Source organism: Mesoplodon densirostris, chromosome X (genome assembly GCF_025265405.1).
Source record: "Mesoplodon densirostris isolate mMesDen1 chromosome X, mMesDen1 primary haplotype, whole genome shotgun sequence".
Lineage (NCBI taxonomy): Eukaryota > Metazoa > Chordata > Mammalia > Artiodactyla > Ziphiidae > Mesoplodon > Mesoplodon densirostris.
This window is the reverse complement of record NC_082681.1, coordinates 104,756,562-104,778,375: the sequence shown is the minus strand read 5'-3', so window position 1 is coordinate 104,778,375 and position 21,814 is coordinate 104,756,562. Positions and strand designations below refer to the sequence as shown.

The window sequence follows — 21,814 nt, the reverse complement described above, 5'->3', positions numbered from 1 at the left end:
GACAATCCATAAAAGAACAAACTGATATACTGGACTTCATCAAATGTAAAAACTGCCCTTTGAAAGATGGTGTTAAGACAATGGAAAGACAAACCACAGATGGAGAAAAAGATTTACAAATCATATTGCATCCAGAATACACAAAGAATCCTCAAAACAAGAGATGTCAAGCAGAACAATTTTAAAAAGTGCAAAAGTTTGAACAGATTCTTCACCAAAGGAGAGATATGAATGGCAAATAAGCACATGAACAGATGTTCAACACCAGTAGTCCTTAGGGAAATGCAAATTCAAACCACAATGAGATGCCACTACACACCTATTAGAGCAGCCACAGTGAAAATGACTAACCTTACCGAGTGTTAGGGAGTATGTAGACAAAGCGCCATTCTCATATACAACTAGAAGGAATATTACTTAGTACAACCACTTTGGAAAAGTTTCGTGGTGGTCTAAAACATAAAACATCATCCGCTCCCACCATGCCACTCATAGCTCAAGTTTACCCAAGAGAAATGAAAGTATGTACATGGACATACAAAAACAGGAACACAAATAGTTGTGGCAGCTTTATTCATAATAGCCTCAAACTGTAAACAACCCACATGTCCATCAAAAGGTGAATGGAGGGGCTTCCCCGGTGGCGCGGTGGTTGAGAGTCCGCCTGCCGATGCAGGGGACGCGGGTTCGTGCCCCGGTCCGGGAGGATCCCACATGCCGTGGAGCGGCTGGGCCCGTGAGCCATGGCCGCTGAGCCTGCGCGTCCGGAGCCTGTGCTCCACAACGGGAGAGGCCGCAGCAGTGAGAGGCCCGCGTACCGCAAAAAAAAAAAAAAAAAAAAAAAGGTGAATGGATAAATAAATGGCACTATGTCCATACAACGGAACAGTAACTACAACAAAAAGGAATGAACTTTCACCCACCGCCCATCCGGGGAGAAATGCAGGCTTCACAGGGCGCCTGCATTGACCCGCCTCCGGGAAGAACCTGGCTGCACCTGGCTACACGGTCTCCTAGCAACCGGAGAGGCCGGAACAGCAAACTATTGAAGCGGCGGTCCCCCCAGAGGCCAGGGCAACCATGGCGGACAAGAAGCGGCTGCTAGGACCGGGGCCACTGGAACCGATGCCCCTGGACATGACCTGCAAGCCCTGGTACAAAGACAAGTTGCCCTCCAAGTGTTTCGCAAAGCACAAGAAGATGCTCCCGAAGTTCCCCACCTCCCTGGACAGCCGGCAGTGGATATTTGTGAAAGAGCTGCTGGACGACTTCCGGAAGGGTTGCCCACCTTGTGAAGATATGATCACTCGCAGCCCTAAGGAGGGCTTCCTCCCCAGGATTGCTCACAGAGTTCCCCAGCATGCCCCCAAAAAGAGTCAGAAAAAGCTGCCCGAGGAAGCAGACCTGTTTTCCACGCTCTCGCCAGCACAGCTAGCACAGAAGGCATTCGTGGAGAACATCGAAGCCCAGCTGACCAAGCATCCCTTGGCTCTCTACCCGAATCTGGAGGAAGATCTACCTGCAGACCTCTTATTAAAGGTGTTGGAAGTGCTCGATCCTGACGGGAAGCTGGAGGACACATGGGCTTATTGTCAGGGCCCCAGGAAAACAACAAAGTCCCCCACAAAGCTTCGTAAAAAACGTCCTGCCAAGGTCTACCTGGAACCTCCAAAGAAGGCTCCTGTGTCACATCCAGCCAGTTTGCATCACGAAGACAAGAAGTCAAGGAGAAAGGATTCACTCACTGATCCTCCTGTTCACAGAGAAGTACCGAAAGCAATTTGTAAATCCTTCAAATGGGCTGCTGCTTTTGGAAACTTGGGCATTGATGAAGAGCTCATCACGAAACTGTGTGAGGTTGGCTGTGAGTGGCCACCAGCCCAGGATACAGTCTACATGAAGAAAGTAACCCAGGTCCCTTCAAAGGTAAAGTACAGCATCGGGCTAGAGAAAATGGAGAAGATAAAATTATCCAGAGAGGAAGGAAACTGGGAGAGGAAACCCCAGAAGCCACAGAATCCTTATAAACCCAACTCGGTGGAGATGAGGTATGGTGCATTGTACCTGAAGCCCAAGTTGTGGAAAAAGCTAGTTAATGACAAACCTTCAATTGACCCCAACGTCTTACTTGAAGATGGGAGTTTTAGAAAGAAGCTTCCTGAACACGACATTCTTGAAGATCTTTATGGAACAAATAGCGTTTAAAGATTTCATTCTAAGCAAGGGCTACAGGATACCAGACATCCTTGAGAGGCTGTTCCTCAGGAAGGGATGGAAATATGATTCTGTTAAGACTCCTATACACAAAGTAATAAAAATCAGCCAAAATGGAGATGATGGCACGAGAAGATGTTTAGACAGTTTTCTATTTACTACTTGCTTGGCTATTTCTCTCTCTCATTTTAATATCAATCAGAATTCATGGTGAGTGTCCATCCCACCATGTACGTACAACTTTGAGTCTACATCTGTTAATTTAACACCTAATGCTTATAAATATTTCTCAGTGACCTTCTGCTTGGGTTCATCAATATTATATAAATTTTATCAATTATGAAATCAATATTCACATATACTCTTCTCACATTTTATAATGTTGTGAATACTACATTGTTGCATCAATTATTTGTAAAAATAAAACCATAAAAAAGAAGAATTACTTTTAAAAAGTATGATTAGTTAGGTCAGCTACAAAATGGGATACATTTCAAAATAACTGTGCTGAGAAAAAGGAGTCAGAGAGTTCTACTTGTATTAAAATTATAATGAATTAATTATGACAATTACTTTCTTAAGCAAAACTTGACATCGGTAGCCAAAATAATGTTAGCCCCATTTAATAATGAAATGGTTATCCCCCTTATTAGGATTGCATCAAGCCCCCAAAACAGATTGAAAACTATTTACCAAAATTATAGGTGAAACTTTAGTTATGCTCTTTTGTCATGCTTCCCAACTGAACATACTTAAAAGTTTTACCATATTCATAAAAATTCACTGTGGAAGAGTGCTTCCATATCATATAACACAGGTGCAGAATAGCAGGGAGCTTCAAGTTCTTGGCAAATCTAGTGTGCAAAATAGGTCTGCGGGAGCAAAACTACACAGCACCATCAAATATCCACACATATCTATTCAAGTAAGATTAATCTTTGCAGTTCATGAATAGCGATTTAAAACGCACTCATAAATGTAAAATAAGAAATCAAGCAACTTCTTTACGTTTCCAAAATAACAGGTAAAATTGTCTGGGACAGGAAGTTTGTAGCTAGAAAGATTTGTAGCACAGATTTGCAGCACACTTCTGTTTCCAGTAATGAAGGAATTTATCTGTAAATGGAAGTATGTGTATATACTTCACCCTCGTGAGAAGGGAACACAGCCATCAGGTTGTAGTATTCGCCAACATCCTCACTGCAATCAACTACTCCCTTTTCACTCACTTCCCCATTTTCACTGAGGTGACTTAGTGTCTGAATTCCTGACTTGCTCCCTGTGACTACTCTCATCAACGTTCTTGATTTAAATATTCACAAAGACTATCCATTCAAATCCTGGCACTAGCTCCATTCGTCTGGCCCTCATCTCACTAGAGACACCAATCCCTACAGTCAGACTCTAGACTTTGTTTGGGGCAATAATGACACCAACTTCAAAGCTCAGTTTCAATTATTCCACCTTCCGATCCCTGCTTTTTACCTAGCTGATCACCCCTTTTCATATTCCCAAACCTCCAATCCTTCAATTCCAACACGTTTCCAATCCAGTGACCCTTACCACTCTTTCAGCATTAATTGTGCCTTGCGTTCAGTTCCTTACGTTCCCAGCGTAGACTCCACCGTCCTCTACTATCCCTTCTTTGAGTCTACTTTTAACTCCTTTGCCTCTCTCTCCCGCTCTTATATTCTTCTGAGAAAACCCCAGTCCTGGTTAAATCTTAATCTCTGCCGTTCTTGTACTTGCACCCAAACAGTTAAATATGGCTAGAGAAAAACACATACCACACTGACTGGTTACATATGGCATGAATCTTAAATGAGCCTTCAACACTAGCTGAAAGTTCTGCCCCATTTCCCTCATCAATATATTTTCCCATTTTCCAATGATCATCTTATTTCTGTCATCAATTGGCCAACACCCTATTTCCATTTCTCCTTCTCAAAGCATTGCTTTGTACTTCACTGATAAAATAAAAAAATTTAGAAGAGAACCGTCTTTTCCTCCCATCACCACATCTACCAGGCCAGTGACATCTGTACCCATATTCTCTATCCCCTCAGAGACAGACGATGAACTCTTTATTCTACTGAGGCAAATCCTTTCCTTTGCGCACTGGATCCCAACACTTTGCCAAATTAAATATTTGTCCTGTATTTGCCCCCTTATTTTCCTATATTATTGTTCTGTCTTTTGGGGGATAATTCCTGTCATTAAAAAGCAAACAAACAAACCAAAACCAAAAAAGCCTCTCATAACTCACATCATCTGAAATAACCAAAGAAAACAAAATAAAAATTCTCTTGACGTAATTATTCTCTCCAGCTACCACTCCACATTTTCTGCTCCACTTTGTAGAAAAATTACCAAAAAGAGTCATTTATAAATCATTGCTTCCATGTCTTCATCTCCCAGGGTCTCTTGAATTCATTCCGATCAGAATTTTGTTCTACTTTGCTAGGGAAACTTTCTTGTCGAGGTCACCAATAAGGTGTCATGGCAAAATCCAATTAATATTTTCATCGTATTCAAGAGCATTGGACTTGATAAGTAACTCATTGCTTTTTGGAATCCCCCATTTTTCTGTTCTTCTAACACCACAATTCCTATTGTTCTCCTCCTTCTCAGTTTGAAACTTGAATTTCAAAGTCTCCTGTTTCTGACCTCAGTGTCGGATTCACCCGGAGCTCAGTCTTGGGACTAACTCCCCAGGTAATTCAATATAAGAGCATGATTTTGTCTACTATCTCTGTATATCTAATGACACCCCCCCCCATTTTGAAAATTTTTTTTGTAGATACTTTTTTTTTTAAACATCGTTATTGGAGTATAATTGCTTTATAATGTTGGCTTAGTTTCTGCTGTATAAAAAAGTGAATCAGGGGGCTTCCCTGGTGGCGCAGTGGTTGAGAGTCCGCCTGCCGATGCAGGGGACACGGGTTCGTGCCCCGGTCCGGGAGGATCCCACATGCCGCAGAGCGGCTGGGCCCGTGAGCCATGGCCGCTGGGCCTGCGCGTCCGGAGCCTGTGCTCCACAACGGGAGAGGCCACAACAGTGAGAGGCCCGCGTACCACAAAAAAAAAAAAAAAGTGAATCAGCTCTATGTATACATATATTCGCATATCCCCTCCCTCTTGCGTCTCCCTCCCACCCTCCCTATCCCGCCCCTCTAGGTGTCACCCCCAATTTTTATCTTCAGCGGTGAACTCCAGATTGCCCATATGACCCCTCTACTAGCATGTATAATAGGAATTTAAAATAAAGCATTATCTTCCACATATAAGAAATATCATATATTTGTCTTTCTCTGTTTGACTTACTTCACTTAGTATGATAATCTCTAGTTCCATCCATGTGGCTGCAAATGGCATTATTTAATTCTTTTTTATGGCAGAGTAATATTCCACTGTGTGTGTGTGTGTGTGTGTGTGTGTGTGTATTCATTCCACATCTTCTTTATCACTTATATGTGAAATCTAAAATATGACACAAATTAACTTATTTACAAAACAGAAGTAGATTCACAGACATAAAAAGCAAATTTATGGCTACCACAGGGGATAGGTGGGGGGAGGGACTAATTAGGAGTTAGGGATTAACAGATATACACTACTAAAAATAAAAAATAGATAAACAACACGGACCTACGGTATAGCACAGGGAACTATATTCAATATCTTGTACTAACCTATAATGGAAAAGAATCTGAAAAAGAATATATGTATGTATAACTGAATCACTTTGCTGTACACCTGAAACTAACACAACATTGTAAATCAACTATACTTCAATGAAAGAAAGAAAGAAAGGGCATTATCACAAGAACACAGACATTCCTACTTCTAAATTTGCTCTTCTTGCCATATTCCCCATTTTGGTAAATGGCATCACCGCTCAGCCAATTGCTCAGGCTAGCCTTGACTTCTCTAATTCCATGCTGAAGTTTGATATAACTTCACGATATATTCCCAGAGGGAGCGCCTCTCGCCATCTCTACCCTTACTGCTCTTCTCTGAGCCACCATATCTTGCCACACATTAGCAAGGGCCTCTTACCCTTGCTTTCCGACTGCAATTCTTTTCACACTGCAGAATATTTTCCACACAGTAAACCAGAGTCATCTTTAAAACATCAACATCAGGTCACATTCCTCCCCAATTACAATGCTCAGAAGGCTCCCCATTACACTTGGAAGAAAATGTAAAGTCTCCATGGAGAATGAGAAATATCCCACTTCAGAGCTTTTTGAATTTGCTCTTCCTTCTGTCTGCAATGTTCTTTTCCTACATGTTCATACGGTTCGCTTTATTCAGGTATCGCTCAAACGTCGCTTCTCTGGGGAGTCCTTCTCAGACTACCACACCCCAATTATCACCATGCATCACTCTCTACCACCTTCCCCTGCTTTATCTTTAAATTTATCTCTACGAGATGTGGTATGTATATCTATGTTTATGTCTGTATCTCCTCTCTTCTCTAGGCTTAACCCTCTGTGAAAACAGAGACATTTTAAATTAGCCTCTAAGTTCTCACTACATAGAAAATGCAGAGCACAAAGCAGATGCTCAATAAATATTTGCTGAATGAATTAATAGAGGAGACGCTTTTTAAATAATAGTATTTATTAAGAGTCTACAATTTTTCCCTCACTTTTTAACAATAAAAACCCGTTCTACCCTCATCTCCTTCTCTTTTCCCATAATGTGAAACAATCCCTACCAGAAGTGGTCTCTTCCTCTTCAAAAGATCTCATTCGTTTTCCTTCTTTTTACTGATCAAATACAATTTATCAGAGTTTCTTGTATAATAATACATGCCTTTCTCAGAGGTTCCACTGCAGTCACATCCAAAACAAGGGCTATGTGTCATTTCCTTTGTATATAAGGTTAATACTATATGTCCCAGCCAATGGGCTCATTATCTACTTTATCCCATTGTATTCTAACACAAATCACCCCCTTTTAAATAACAGGCCCTCAAATACTCAACTGCATGAATGAATGGGTTTAGCTTTGAAATAAATAAATCAGGTAAATCAAACTGTAGTGTGAAATGACTCCATGGGCAGTAGTTCATTAGAAGAGCTGTGATGTGCAAGACACGTAAGAAAGGAGATTTAAGTCTCCCATTTAACCAAAAGTAGACTCAATTATCTACAATTTCCTCAATATTAAAAGTGCATTAAAGAATATGCACAAGTCATAGAAATAGCAACACATTTATAGTCAGAAGACACACACTAGAATATCTTCTTTTCCATATTTTGGTTATGTGACCTTGTACTTCAAGAAGCATGTCTCCTCATCTATACAATGGAGGCTATATTAGCAAACTCAAACTTTGCTGAAAATTAAAGGATTACTTTATATAAGTGCCTAATACCACCAACATCACAGAACAGATACTCAGCATACATTTGGGGAAGAGCAGGGAGTAAGGAAGGGTCCTAAAAAGGTACCCAGGAAAGAAGCCAAGAGAAAAAATAAAAAACACTTTTTGATGGTGTTTATCCAGGGTGATAGGCTTCAACTAAACCTCACTCAATCCTAGCTTTTGCTTAAGATGAAAATGTGCATTTGCAAAATAAGAGTCACTAATAAGGCCTCCTATTGCTTATTGGTGAAAATAAAATTTTCCTTGGAGAAATTATATGGGTTCCTTCACTGCAGCAATTACCCACATTGGTATTAGTTGTCGTACAGATATAAACAGACGCAAACAGAATTTAGACTTCTTAACACCAGGGAGACTTCAAAATCCATAGTTTTTAGAAGGAGAAGGAATTAGGGAGAGCCTGATGTATAACTGTGTTAGTGTAGCTACTTAAAGTTTTCAAAATGCCCATTCACAATCTTTGTGGGGCTTTTTGTTTGTTTTGAGGTTTATAACACAGAGAAACCCCAAAGACGTCTTATCTCCATTTTATAACTGAGAAAACTCCAGGTAACTGAATTATCTAAGGTCAAGTGTGAGGTCAAAGTCTACTACTTGTGTGTATTATTTCCACACTGACACTCAGCAATATCATGGACAATGAAATATGCACCTTGAAACCTTGGACCCCAACCACTGAAACTAGAGGAAGAACATTCCCAGCACCAGGGCCTCTAGGAAAGGACATATAAAGATGGACTTTCATTTTCTGGAACCAGTTGTACCCTGCTCTTCGATCTCGCCTGTTACAGCCACCACAGCTTTGTCAGTTGTGTGGCAGGAGCAGGGATAAATTAAATTCAACTCTGGAAGGATGCAAAAATCGCAAACCCAGTAGAAATGGATATCATGGCCAGCGATACCCAGATCATGATCTCCTGACCACTTACCATGTAAGCAGAGGACAAGGATATTGTTCTTTTTTCAATCTATCATTAGAGCAACTAAAGAATCTTTAGTATGTATAATAAAAAACCAGGCCTTTAAGTAAGGAAGATATTTATAGCACCATTTATAATATTTATAGCATACCCAACAAATCTCTGTGTTGTGAGGAAGAAATTGATAGCACATGGAAGAATTGAAAGATAATGAAATAGCTACTCTTGTAGTTCAATAGCTTACAAAATGGGAAATCTGCTCAGCCATCCAGGGGGCTGTATGCTGGGCTCCAAAGCCAGGCGAGTCTGTGCACGGGGTTCCAAGATTTTGCAGAGTCACTGTTTGGGTTCCTGGCTGGGCAAGCCTAGAGGTTGCGCTCTGCAGTTGGATGGGGCTGCTGGCTTGCGAGCCTGCCTAAGCAGGGATAGAGGACGAGTTCCATGGCTGGGCCAGACTGCTGGCTGGGGACCCCATCTGCCTAGAGCTGCCCACGTGCTCCCTGGCCAGATGAGATGACTGGCTCCACACCACAGGTGGAAGGAACTGCTGGCTGTGCTCTCTGATTGGGCACCACTGCCGTCAGGTACACAGTCCATCACAATCTCCATGCTGGAAGCCGGAAGCCCCGCCCCCGCCCCCTTTAGTTCAAGCTGATACCAAGTGCTTGAGCTTTCCCTTTTCTCCCAGTGTTCCTCGTGAAGGATGGATGTGGACCTCATGAGAAGCTTCCCAGAATGTTGTGGAACCCGGATGCTCACGCTGGGGTCTCCTTTCGCCACTGGAGAAACCTCTTGGTGCGGCTGCGTGCTGGCCTGCAGGAAGGGCTATGTGGTCAAAATGAAGCTGCCTTGTGGTCCACAGGGGGGTGTTTCAGCCTCACTTCTGGCTCCTGGGATTTTTTTTTCCCCCACAGAGGCCTTCTTGTCTGTGGAGAGTTGCTAGTTTGTATTTCCTTGAGGAACACTAAAGCCGGGAACCTCTGATTCCACCATCTCGCTGATTTCACACCCCTCTTCCCCAATCAGACCTTCTTTCTAGCATGTGGGGAAAGTAACTTAACTACTAAAAATCACTCAGCGGACTTCCCTGGTCGTCCAGTGGTTAAGACTCTGCGCTTCCACTGCAGGGGGTGCGGGTTCGATCACTGGTCAGGGAACTGAGATCTCACACGTGCCATGTGGTGTGGCAAAAAAAAAAAAAAGACAATAAAATTTTTAAAAACCCCTCAAATCTACTATACACTGCATATTTGCATTCTTTCCTTCATATCCTTAAATAAAAACATATTCAGCTTTCTGAGCTATCATATTTTTCATAATACAGTACAGAATACCAGTACCAGTAATTAATGGATCTCTATTCGATAGTCTAAAGGTCTATACTCTTGAAGTAATTTTAAATAATATCTATTACTTTACTACTCTACACTAAACTAATTTAAAATTAAAGGATTAAAATTAAGATCTACTACTCTTTGCACCATTATTATTATTACGCCCCAAGTAGAGAAAGCTTAGCAATAGAAATAAATAGACATGATCTAATGTCCCTGACCTTAGGAGGTTTACAATTTCCTTAGAATGAAAAGACAGATACACTTGAAATTAAATAGCAGCTCAGGGCTATAATATTACAAATGTCTAAAGGCTATATAAATTTATATTTTTTATAACCTACGTTTTGAAGATTAATTCCTCTTTCTCATACTAATCTTTGGGATTTATTAATTCCAAAAGCTATTCATATTTTGGAACTGCATTACCTGCTAACCTTTTCACCAGAAATAACATAAAACAGATTTCAGTGACTAGCTAAAAAAGAAAAAGAACAAAATAAGAGGGAAGGAGAAAAGCATAATATTAGCCTTCCAGGATTTTAACAGAAGAGTCTAAAATTTTAAAATTAAGGGGAGCTTTTTTTTTTATGTTGGGTGTAGGAGTTTATTAATTAATTAATTTATTTTTGCTGTGTTGGGTCTTCGTTTCTGTGCGAGGGCTTTCTCTAATTGTGGCAAGCAGGGGCCACTCTTCATCGCGGTGCACGGGCCTCTCACGATCGCGGCCTCTCCTGTTGCGGAGCACAGGCTCCAGACGCGCAGGCTCAGTAGTTGTGGCTCACGGGTCCAGTTGCTCCGCAGCCTGTGGGATCCTCCCAGACCAGGGCTCGAACCCGTGTCCCCTGCATTAGCAGGCAGATTCTCAACCACTGCGCCACCAGGGAAGCCCCAAGGTGAGCTTTTATATAGTGAGTAGACTACTTTCTCAGGGTCAGTCTAGTTTCTAAAATAATAGCTACTGTGTATTCACTGCAATCAATGAGCTGTGTAATACTAGCATCATCATAAATGCATCGTCTAATTTAACCTTCATGACATCTCATATCGTTAGTACCATTTTTCTGATGAGTAGATCACTATAGGCAAGTTCACATAGCTTGGAAGGCATGGAGTCAGGCTTCCAATGGACGACTAGCTGGCACAAAACCCCACACCTTTCACCTCCTCCTAAGAAGGGAGTAAAGAATGCATATTGCACTCCTTTCTGCACCTATGTACCTTAAGCAATGCAGCAGTATACTGAGAATATAGATCATGAATAATCTAAATTCCCAAGACTGCAGTGCTCGTTACATAGAACTTACTGAGAGATTACATCTAAATATCTTAGCTTACTTTTTAGTAGCTAGCAAAAAACTTCCTGAATCACATCCTATTACAGATATGAAAAATGCAGAATAATCAATAACTTTAGCTTTCTACTAGTGCTGACTTGATCCACAGCATCTAGTACAACATGTATAGTTTTTTTTAAATTAAAACTTCACAGAATGCACACACATACAAGCAGCTACGATGCATGTTCCCATTAATGTCTACATTACCTAGCTAATATATATCCATACCACAATCCACATGACGGTCCAAATTTTAGCAAAATTAACATTAGCAATCAAAGCCTAATATACACATACAGATGTATGCGTCCCATACACGCATACACATACTGCGGTTTTCTAACATGCTATTGAACCTATCACAAAACGGGAATTGAGATGTTATTTTGTAAAAAGAGTTCTAATATTATATTATTACCTGTTTTCTCTTCTTCATTTGACCCAACAGCACTCTTTTCCAAGAAGTGTCCCATAAAAGACATTTACTATAATGAACTGCTTTAATTCAAAATGTAATCTAACCAAACATGCTTAATAGCCTGGCTAGGAAAATCAATACCATGGTTTATAGAACAGTGTCTCTGGAAAGACAGGAAGTGGACTCTTGGTTCTGCATAAAATCTTGTTAATCCTAGTTCCATTTCCCCCTCCTACATTTGTAACAACTGAATAAACCGATTATGTTTTTTCACCTTGTAGCTGCAGCCTCTGTAGACAAATGGATTAGCTTACATTGATGTGATCAATATATTTATCAATCAATAATGACCCAGGAATTGATCTTCATAATTGGAGGAATTCTGCACCTTAATTCATTTATACGCTACTGTCTTTTTTCAAAACTTAGGGATTGTTGATGTGGAAAATTAAAAGAGAATTAAGGGGGAAGGGCCACATAAGGAAAATTGCTGTTCTCTACAGCATAACTGAGGAATATACATGATTAAGGCAAAACGTGATGATTTGGGGGGAATAAAAGCATGGATAATTGATAGAGAACTCATGAAATAGGGAAGCAGTTGTAAATAGATTATTGTGGACACGGAACTGACATTTCCAGTTATCGATACTGTTGTTTTGTCCTTGACAGTTAAGATCTGAGGAATGCTAAGCAGTAGCTTTCAATAGCTGCATGTATAAGAAAACAATATTCCTGCCACCAGAAGCTGCTCTAGTACAGCTTTCCCCTTCTACTCCAGGCCACGGACTCTACCACACAGACACTCAAAGGCAAGAGTCTTATCCCTTAAAATCCTGTCAGTAGTTCTCTTCACCTCAATTCCCAATTCCAACGGCCTCTTCCCTTTTTAATGGGCTGCCTTTGGCCTCACCTTCCTTCCCAAATCCAGCAGTTACTCCACAACAGATCTGCATTGCCCGTCCTGTAAAGGAATGCGAGGTTTTGTCTTGGCGTTCAGTCTCTCTTCCAAGAGATATATACACACACGGATATATTTCCATGTATATGTGTATACACATATATACATATATATACACATGTATGTGTATATCTCATGTATATGGTATATATATACTCATATGTTTATATGAGAGATATGAGATATATATACACATACATTTACAAATTGTTAGCTTTACAGTTATAAAAGCATACTTTAAACCTACAGAGCTTTATACCTAGTTTTATGTTTGTGCACATTAAAGAATTGGTCATGATTGGGTGACTGATTTTTTTCCTTCTAAAGGAAACATAGTTTAAATACATATTCAACATCCACTCCCACTCACTGTTTTAACTGGGACAAGTAATGAAACTAAAACTTTCAAAGGCTACTCAGTCTTTAATTCATGTTTTTGAGCCCCTACTGTGTGAAATCTAGGCTCAAACAAGTTAAACAGTCTTTGTTCTAATCCTCACGGTCCAGCCAGACTTTCCAAACTACCTAGAAAGGAATCCAGTTCAGAGTGGCACTCTCTGCTACTTATAAGATGGGTGCTCGAGCATGTTACATACTCTGTAATTCACAATTTCTTTATCTGAAAAATATGGGTAATAATAATAAAAATTAACTCAGAAAGTAACTGTAATAATAAGATAATGTAGAGTGAACAGCACAGGGACAGATAATATTCATTTTAGATGGATATATCACTTTAACTACCCCTCATTAAATGATTTGTTTATATCTATGCATGCACATCAAATATATACATTTGGAGAGGATGATAAGCCACCAACTGCTGCTGTATGGTCCACTTTCTTATGAATGTATCATTGAGCCAACTGCATTATTAATTTTTAAACAAGGGATTAACATGAAACACTGAAGAGCACTTATCTCCAAAACAATGCAAATACGAAGAGTTCATAGAACCAGGTTTTGTGATAGTACCTATAAAAAATACCTGGCATAAAAAGGTACTCAATAAAAATATACTGAATGAATGAATAAGAGGTAATCACCGACACCTAGTAGGAACTTACTAATATCACTTCTGTAACTGTTAGTTCGTGTACGTTTTTAAATGATGAAAGGAATTGAAAGTCAAAACAAAGACTTTTCACAGATTATGACACTAGAATTTTTATTTGCTGACTCTGCATTTAATATGAATAATACTGTGATGGTTAATTTCACGTGTCAATTTGACTGGGCCACGGAGGGTCCTGATATTTGGTCAAACATTATTCTGCGTGTATCCGTAAAGCTGTTTTGGGATGAGATTAACATTTGATTTGGACAAGGATGATCACTTCCACCACTTTCATGCAACAAAGTACTGGGAGTCCTAGCCAGAACAATCAGTCAAAAAAAAAAAAAAAAAAAAAACGATAAAAGGCAACCAAATCAGATTCCACCCTAAAACGGTTAGAACAAATAAACAAATTTAAAGTTGCAGGGTACAAAATCAATAAACAAAAATCAGTTGCATATCTATACACTAACAACAAACGATCAGAAAGAGAAATTAAGAAAACAATCCCATTTATAATTGCAACAAAAATAATAACTACATAGGAATAAATTTAGCCAAGGAGGTGAATGTTCTGTACATTGAAAACTATAAAACACTGATGAAAGAAATTGCAGGAGACACAAACAAATGGACAGACAGTCTGTGCCCATGGATTGGAAAAGTTAATATTATTAAAATATTCATAATATCCAAAACACTCTACAGATTCAATGAAATCCCTATCAAAATTCCAATGGCATCTTTCCCAGATAGAGAAAAACAATCCTAAAATTTGTATGGAGCCACAAAAGAACCCAACGAGCCAAAGACATCTTGAGAAAGAAGAACAAAGCTGGAGATACCACACTTCCTGATTTCAAAGTATATTACAAAGCTACACTAATCAACACAATATGGTATTGGCATAAAAACAGACAAATAGATCCATGGAACAGAAAATAGAAAGACCAGGAAAAATCCCACACATATATGGTCCATTCATTTATGACAAAACAGGCAAACATATACAATAGGGAAAGGATAGTCACATCAATAAATGGTATTGGGAAACCTGGACAGCCACATGCAAAAGAATGCAACTGGATCCTTACCTTAAAAACATACACAAAAATCAACTCAAACTGGATTAAAAACTTGAACATAAGACCTGAAACCATAAACTCAGTAGAAGAAAACATAGGAGGTAAGCTTGCTGACATCACTCTTGGTGATCATTTTTCAGATTTGACACCAAAAGCAGAGTCAACAAAATACACAATAAACAAGTGGAACTACATCAAACTAAAAGGCTTCTACACAGCAAAGGAAACCATCAACAAAATGAAAAGGTAACCTACAGAATGGGATAAAATATTTGCAAATCATATATTAGATAAGGAGTTAATACCTAATATACATAAAGAAATCATACAGGGCTTCCCTGGTGGCGCAATGGTTGAGAGTTTGCCTGCCGATGCAGGGGACACGGGTTCGTGCCCCGGTCCGGGAAGATCTCACATGCCACGGAGCGGCTGGGCCCGTGAGCCATGGCCGCTGAGCCTGCGCGTCCGGAGCCTGTGCTCCGCAATGGGAGAGGCCACCACAGTGAGAGGCCCGCGTACCGGAAAATAAAAAAAAAAAAGAAACCATAGAACTCAATAGCAAAACCCAAACAGCAATCTGATTTTAAAATGGGTAGAGGTAGTGAATAGACATTTTTTCAAAGAAGCCATCCAAATGGCCGACAGATACATGTAAAGATGTTCAACATCACTAATTATCAAGGAAATGCAAATCAAAACCACAAGGAGACATCTCCTCACACCTGTTGGAATGTCTATCACCAAAAAGACAAGAAATAACAAGTAATGGTGAGGATGTGGAGAAAAGGGAACCCTTGTGCACTGTTGGTTGCAATGTAATTTCGTTCAGCCACTATGAAAAACAGTATGGAGGTTCCTCAAAAACTTACAAATAAAACTACCATATATACATAGAAATACTACTGGGAACTACTAAGTACAATATGAACGACTACTGACATAAACAGAAATAACAAATTGGAATCTAGCATTCCACTCCTGTGTATATATCCAAAGCAAATGAAATCACTATGTCGAAAAGATATCTGAACCTTCATGTTCATTGCAGATTATTTACAACAGCCAAGACATGGAAACAACCCAAATGTCCATCGTTGGATGAATGGATAAAGAAAATGCTGTACATATATACGATGGAATATTCAGTCATAAAAAAGAAGGAAATCCTGCCACTGCAACAACATGGATGCACCTTGAGGCCGAAATGCTTAGTGAAATAAGTTAGAGGAAAACACATACTGTACGCTATCACTTATAAATGGTACCCCCCCCCCCAAAAATCCCAGAGACAGAGAAGAGATTGGTGGTTGCCAGAGGTGGGGATGGGCAGTGGGGGAAATGGGTGAAGGTGGTCAAAAGGTAAAAATGTCCAATTATAAGTTCCAGGAATGTAACCTACAACAATGGTGACTATATAGTTAACAGTACTGTATCACATAGTTGAAAGTTGCTAAGAGAGCAGATCTTAAAAATTCTCATCACAAGAGAAAAAATTTTATAACTATGTGAGGTAATTAATGTTACCAATATTTATTGTGGTAATCATTTTGTAATATATACAAATATCAAATTATATACCTTGGACAAATACAATGTGATATGCTAATTATAACTCAATAAAACTTGAAAAAGAATCTTGTCTTAAAAAACTTGAGAACTTCCCTGGTGGCGCAGTGGTTGAGAGTCCGCCTGCCGATGCAGGGGACACGGGTTCGTGCCCCGGTCCAGGAAGACCCCACATGCCCCGGAGCGGCTGGGCCCATGAGCCATGGCCACTGAGCCTGCGCATCCAGAGCCTGTGCTCTGCAAGGGGAGATGCCACCACAGTGAGAGGCCCGAGTACCGCAAGGGGGAAAAAAACAACTTGAATTGGTAGACTAGGTAAAGCAGACTGCCCTCCTTAGTGTGGATAAGCCTCGTTCATCAGCTGAAGGCCTCAAAAGAACAAAAAGGCTGACCCTCCTTTGAGTAACAGGGAACGCCTCCTATCTGACTGCCTTCGATCTGGGACATCAGTTTTTTTCTTGCCTTCAGACTTAAACTGACACATCAGCTCCTCTTGGTTCTCTTTTTATTCAGGCTCTCCTGAGTCTCCAGCTTGCTGACTGCAGACCTTGGGTCTTGTCAGCCTCCATAATTGCACGAGCCAATTCTTATAATCAATCAATCAATCAATCCTATTGGTTCTGTTTCTCTGCAGAACCCTGACTAGTACAAATACTGACCACAAACATTTCATTTTATGGTCCTATAATCACATTTAAAAAAAATACAATCTAGTAGCTCTGAAGGTTTCTCACTATGTGTTTCTACTTAGTTTACATTCTTCGTTAACGAAACACTGGCTGAAAGGCCTTTGTTTATACATATGCATATCTCCTTTGTGAAAATGTGAGATCGCAGTCCATGACTGTTTGTTGATTTTCCCTTAGAAAAGTTAGTTTTTAAGTTTTAGGCTTCTCTTAGCTATATCATATATTTTACTGTTACCTACTTACCTAGGAAGTAATGATGAGGTATAAAATATCTCGGAAACACCATCCAGTATCACCCCTTAGTACAAATATGACCGTTGAAGAGTATTATTATTTTAAAAATCTGTGGAGTAAAGCTGTAGGGATAATAAATATTAAATAAATCTTTGTTGAATGAATGAATGAAAGATCATTTGAGATCAATGGTATTTCCTACCACTGTGGCTCATTCCATACAACATAATTGAGGGGTTAAAAACATGCTTGCTGCGTGGGAGTGAAAGAGCAAATGAGGTTGGAGAGGATGAATACATCCACATGGTTCAGAGCTTTCTCTAAGACTGCATCGAAGCCTTTTGTTTCCTGACAGAAAAAAGAGAAGACTGCACTTACCCCAGAGGAAGGAATTGGTAAATCACGGGAAAGGGGCTGTGATTCTAGGACTGTGCTGAACGTTTACGAGAGACAACAAAGGGAGCGAAGACCAAGTTCAAAACGAGTGAAAGCTGGAGAGGTGGAAAGATTCACTGAGACTCTGGAGCTGGTGCTCTGCTGTCAGACAAGTGTGAACGTGACCAGAAACAGAAAGAGAAAAGTGGAGATCACTGGAGTTAATAAGGTCCAGGAACCCAGTGAAGAGGCTATCAGAAGTGTCATTAGTGTGGGTGTTGAAGTCACTGAGGAGAGCTAACTTCAACTAGAGCTCTGTGATAGTAAATATAACCAATGATACCACATAAGAACTGTTTGATGAAAGAATCACATTAGGGCACTCTTCCAATAAGAAATCACGCAAGTGATTAACTCAAAACGGTGGCACTTACATTCCTGAGTAACATTTAAAAAGATTAGGCCAGAAGCTCAGTGCAGTCTCCCTGCCTCACTTGTTGCAGGTGGGGGCTGGGTGCTGAAGCTCAGGCTTCAGAGGTCAGACCCAGAGAGAGGACTGGGGTTGGCTGTGCGGAGACAGCCTGAAGAGGCCGGACTGTGGCAACTGAGGGTGCACTCCGAAGAAGCCAGGGCCTGCCACAGAGGCAAGGTGCCATTATTCGGGGACACACGAGAAGAGGGGTGGGACCACTATAAGAGCTTCTTTCCCTGTGAGCACCCCCAGGCAACGAGACACCAACTACAGGAGCTACCAGGGCAGGTGCGACTCACCGACGCCATTGTGGGCTCCAGAAGTGGGCACAGGATACCGCTACAAGACCCACAAGCAGGTGCCAAGCACTGCTCCTGCTGTCCCGGGAGAGCGCAGAGAGCAGCTGCCCCTAGAAGACCCACAGGCAGGCGCCAAGCCCCACGCCTGATGTCCCGGGAGTGCATGGACTGCAGCCGACTCTAGGAGACCTGTGAGCAGGTGCCAAGCCCTACCCCCACCACCCTGGGAGCCCGCAAGGGCTGCTGCACCTGCACACCGCATATCAAGGGGATAATTGCCAGTACACGCTGAGGAAAGAGGCAGCAAGCATGCAAACCAAAAGCAGCCCCTCGATTCTGGAAAAGACGGCAGAGCAGAAGGACTTGAGCTCACCTCCTCTCATGTAAACACCGAAACCACAGCTAACTGCTGAACAACCACTGACAAAAAGGACTGGAACCTATCAACAAAGATAGCTTACCTTCAAAGACAAAGAAGAAGCCACAACAAGACAGTAGGAGGGGCACTTTTGTGACATAATCAAATCCCATACCCACCAGGTGTGGGTGACCCACACACGGGAAAATAATTATATCACAGATGTTCTCCCACAAGAGTGAGAGTCCTGAGCCCCACGTCAGGCTCCTCAGTCTGAGGGTCTGGCATCGGGAGGAGCAACTCACAGAGCATTTGCCTTTGAAGGCCAGCTGAGCTTGAGTGCAGGACTGGGGGAAACAGTGATGCCACTCCAGAAGGGTGCACACAAGGTTTCATATGCACTAGGACCAAGCACAAAGCAGTGACTCCATAAGAGCCTGGGCTGGACATACCTTGAGTCTTGGAGGATCACCTAGGGAGGTGGGGGTCAGCTGTGGCTCACTTGGTGGGGGGGCAAGGACACAGGTGGCAACGGACCCAGAGGATATTGATTGGCGTGAACTCTCACAGAGGTCACCATTTTGGCATCAAGACCTGGCCCTACCCAACAGCCTACAGGCTACAGTGCTGGAACGCCTCAGGCCAAACAACCAGCAGCACAGGAACACAACCCTGCCCATCAGCAGACAGGCTGCCTAAAGCTGTCCTGAGCTCACGGCCACCTCAAAACACACCCCTTGACACGGCCCTGCACACCAGAGGGAAAAGCTCCACCTACCAATGGGGAGGCACCAGTCCCCCCCAGCCAGGACGCCTGCACAAGCCTCGGGACCAACCTCACCCACCAGGGGGCAGACATCAGATGCAAGAGGAGCTATGATCCTGCAGCCAGCAGAAAGGAGACCACAAATACAGAAAGTCAGAGCAAGTGAGACAGCAGAGAAATATGTTGAAGATGAAGGAACGAGATAAAACCCACAATAACAACTAAATGAAGTGGAGATAGGCAACCTATCTGAAAAAGAATTTAGAGTAATGACAGCAAAGACGATGCAAGGTCTCGGAGAAAGAATGGAGGCACAGATCGAGAAGATACAAGAGATGTTTAACAAAGAACTAGAAGATTTAAAGAACAAACCAACAGAGACGAAGAGCACAATAACTACAAAGAAAACCACATTAGAAGAAATCGGTAGCAGAATAATTGAGGCAGAAGAACGAATAAGTGAGCTTGAAGACAGAATGGTGGAAAGCACTGCCATAGAACAGAATAAAGAAAAAGAATGAAAAGAAATGAGGACACTCTCAGAGACCTCGGGGACAACACTAAACACACCACCAACATTTCCATTACAGGGGTCCCAGAAGGAGGATAGAGAGACAAAGGGGCTGAGAAAATATTTGAAGAGAATATAGCCCAAAACTTTCCTAACATGAGAAAGGAAACACTCACTCAAGCCCAGGAAGCGCAGGGAGTCCCATGCAAGATAAGCACACGGAGGAGCATGCTGAGAGACGTTAATCAAACTGACAAAAAGTAAATACAAAGAAAAAACATTAAAAGCAACAAGAGAAGAGCAACAAATAACATACAAGGGGATCCCCATAAAGTTATCTGCTGATTTTTCAGCAGAAACCCTGCAGGCCAGAAACGAGTGGCACAATACATTTAAAGTGATAAAAGGGGAAAACCTGCAGCCAAGAATACTCTACCCAGCAAGGCTCTCGTTCATATTCGACAGAGAAATCAAAAGCTTTACAGACAAGCAAATGCTAAGAGAATTCAGCACCACAAAACCAGCTTGACAAGAAATCCTAAAGGAACTTCTCTAGGAGGAGAAGAAAAGGCCACAACTAGAATCAAGAAAACTACGAATGGGAAAGCTCACCGGTAAAGGTAAACATAAAGTAAAGGTAGGAAATCATCCACACACAAGCATGATATCAAAACCAGCAATCGTGAGAACGGGAGAGTACAAATGCAGGATATTGGAAATGCATTTGAAATTCAAAGACCGGCAACATAAAACAACCTATTTGTATATAGACTGCTATGTCAAAACCTCATGGTAACCACAAACTGAAAATCTGCAATAGATACACACACAAAAAAGAATAAGGAACCCAAACACAACAGTAAAGTTAGTCATGGTTCAAAAGGATACATGCACCCCAAAGTTCACTGTGGCACTATTTACAATAGCCAAGACATGGAAACAACCTAAATGTACATCAGCAGATGAATGGATAAGGAAGATGTGGTACATACATCTACGATGGAATACTACTCAGCCATTAAAAAGAATGAAATAGGGGCTTCCCTGGTGGCGCAGTGGTTGAGAATCTGCCTGCTAATGCAGGGGACGCGGGTTCGAGCCCTGGTCTGGGAGGATCCCACATGCCGCGGAGCAACTAGGCCCGTGAGCCACAACTACTGAGCCTGCGCGTCTGGAGCCTTGCTCCACAACAAGAGAGGCCACGATAGTGAGAGGCCCGCGCTCCACGATGAAGAGTGGCCCCCGCTTGCCACAACTAGAGAAAGCCCTGGCACAGAAACGAAGACCCAACACAGCAAAAATAAATAAATAAGTTAGTAAACTCCTACCCCCAACATCTTCAAAAAACAAACAAAAAAAGAACAAAATAATGCCACTTGCAGCAACATGGGTGAACCTGGGGATTATCATACTTCATACTTACTTCAATAGTGAAGTAAGTCAGACAGAGAAAGACAAATATCATATGATATCGCTTATATACGGAATCTAAAAAAAAGATACAAATGAACTTATGCATAAAGCAGAAACAGACTCACAGGCCTAGAACACAAGCCTGTTGTTACCAAAGGGGAAAGGTGGGGCTCAGGGACAAACTGGGAGTTTGGCGGTCACATACGTGCACACTACTATATTTTAAAAAGATAAGCAACAAGGACCTACTGTATAGCACAGGGAACTCTACTCAGTATTCTGCAATAACCTAAATGGGAAAAGAATTTGAAAAAGAATACGTGTCTGTACATGTATAACTGAATCACTTTGCTGTACACCTGAAATTAACACAACATTGTAAATCAACTATACTCCAATAAAAT

General features: G+C 41.4%; 1 protein-coding gene across 1 annotated transcript; it reads left to right on the top strand.

Moving 5' to 3' along the window:
* The first annotated feature begins 1,080 nt into the window (after nucleotides 1-1,080).
* Nucleotides 1,081-17,892, top strand: LOC132481721 (protein FAM47E-like). The gene is given in 6 exon segments (XM_060086538.1): nucleotides 1,081-2,190; nucleotides 2,192-2,424; nucleotides 4,887-4,929; nucleotides 6,532-6,654; nucleotides 8,404-8,544; nucleotides 17,572-17,892. Coding segments are annotated over 6 exon segments (1,971 nt in total).
* The last annotated feature ends 3,922 nt before the right edge of the window (nucleotides 17,893-21,814 follow it).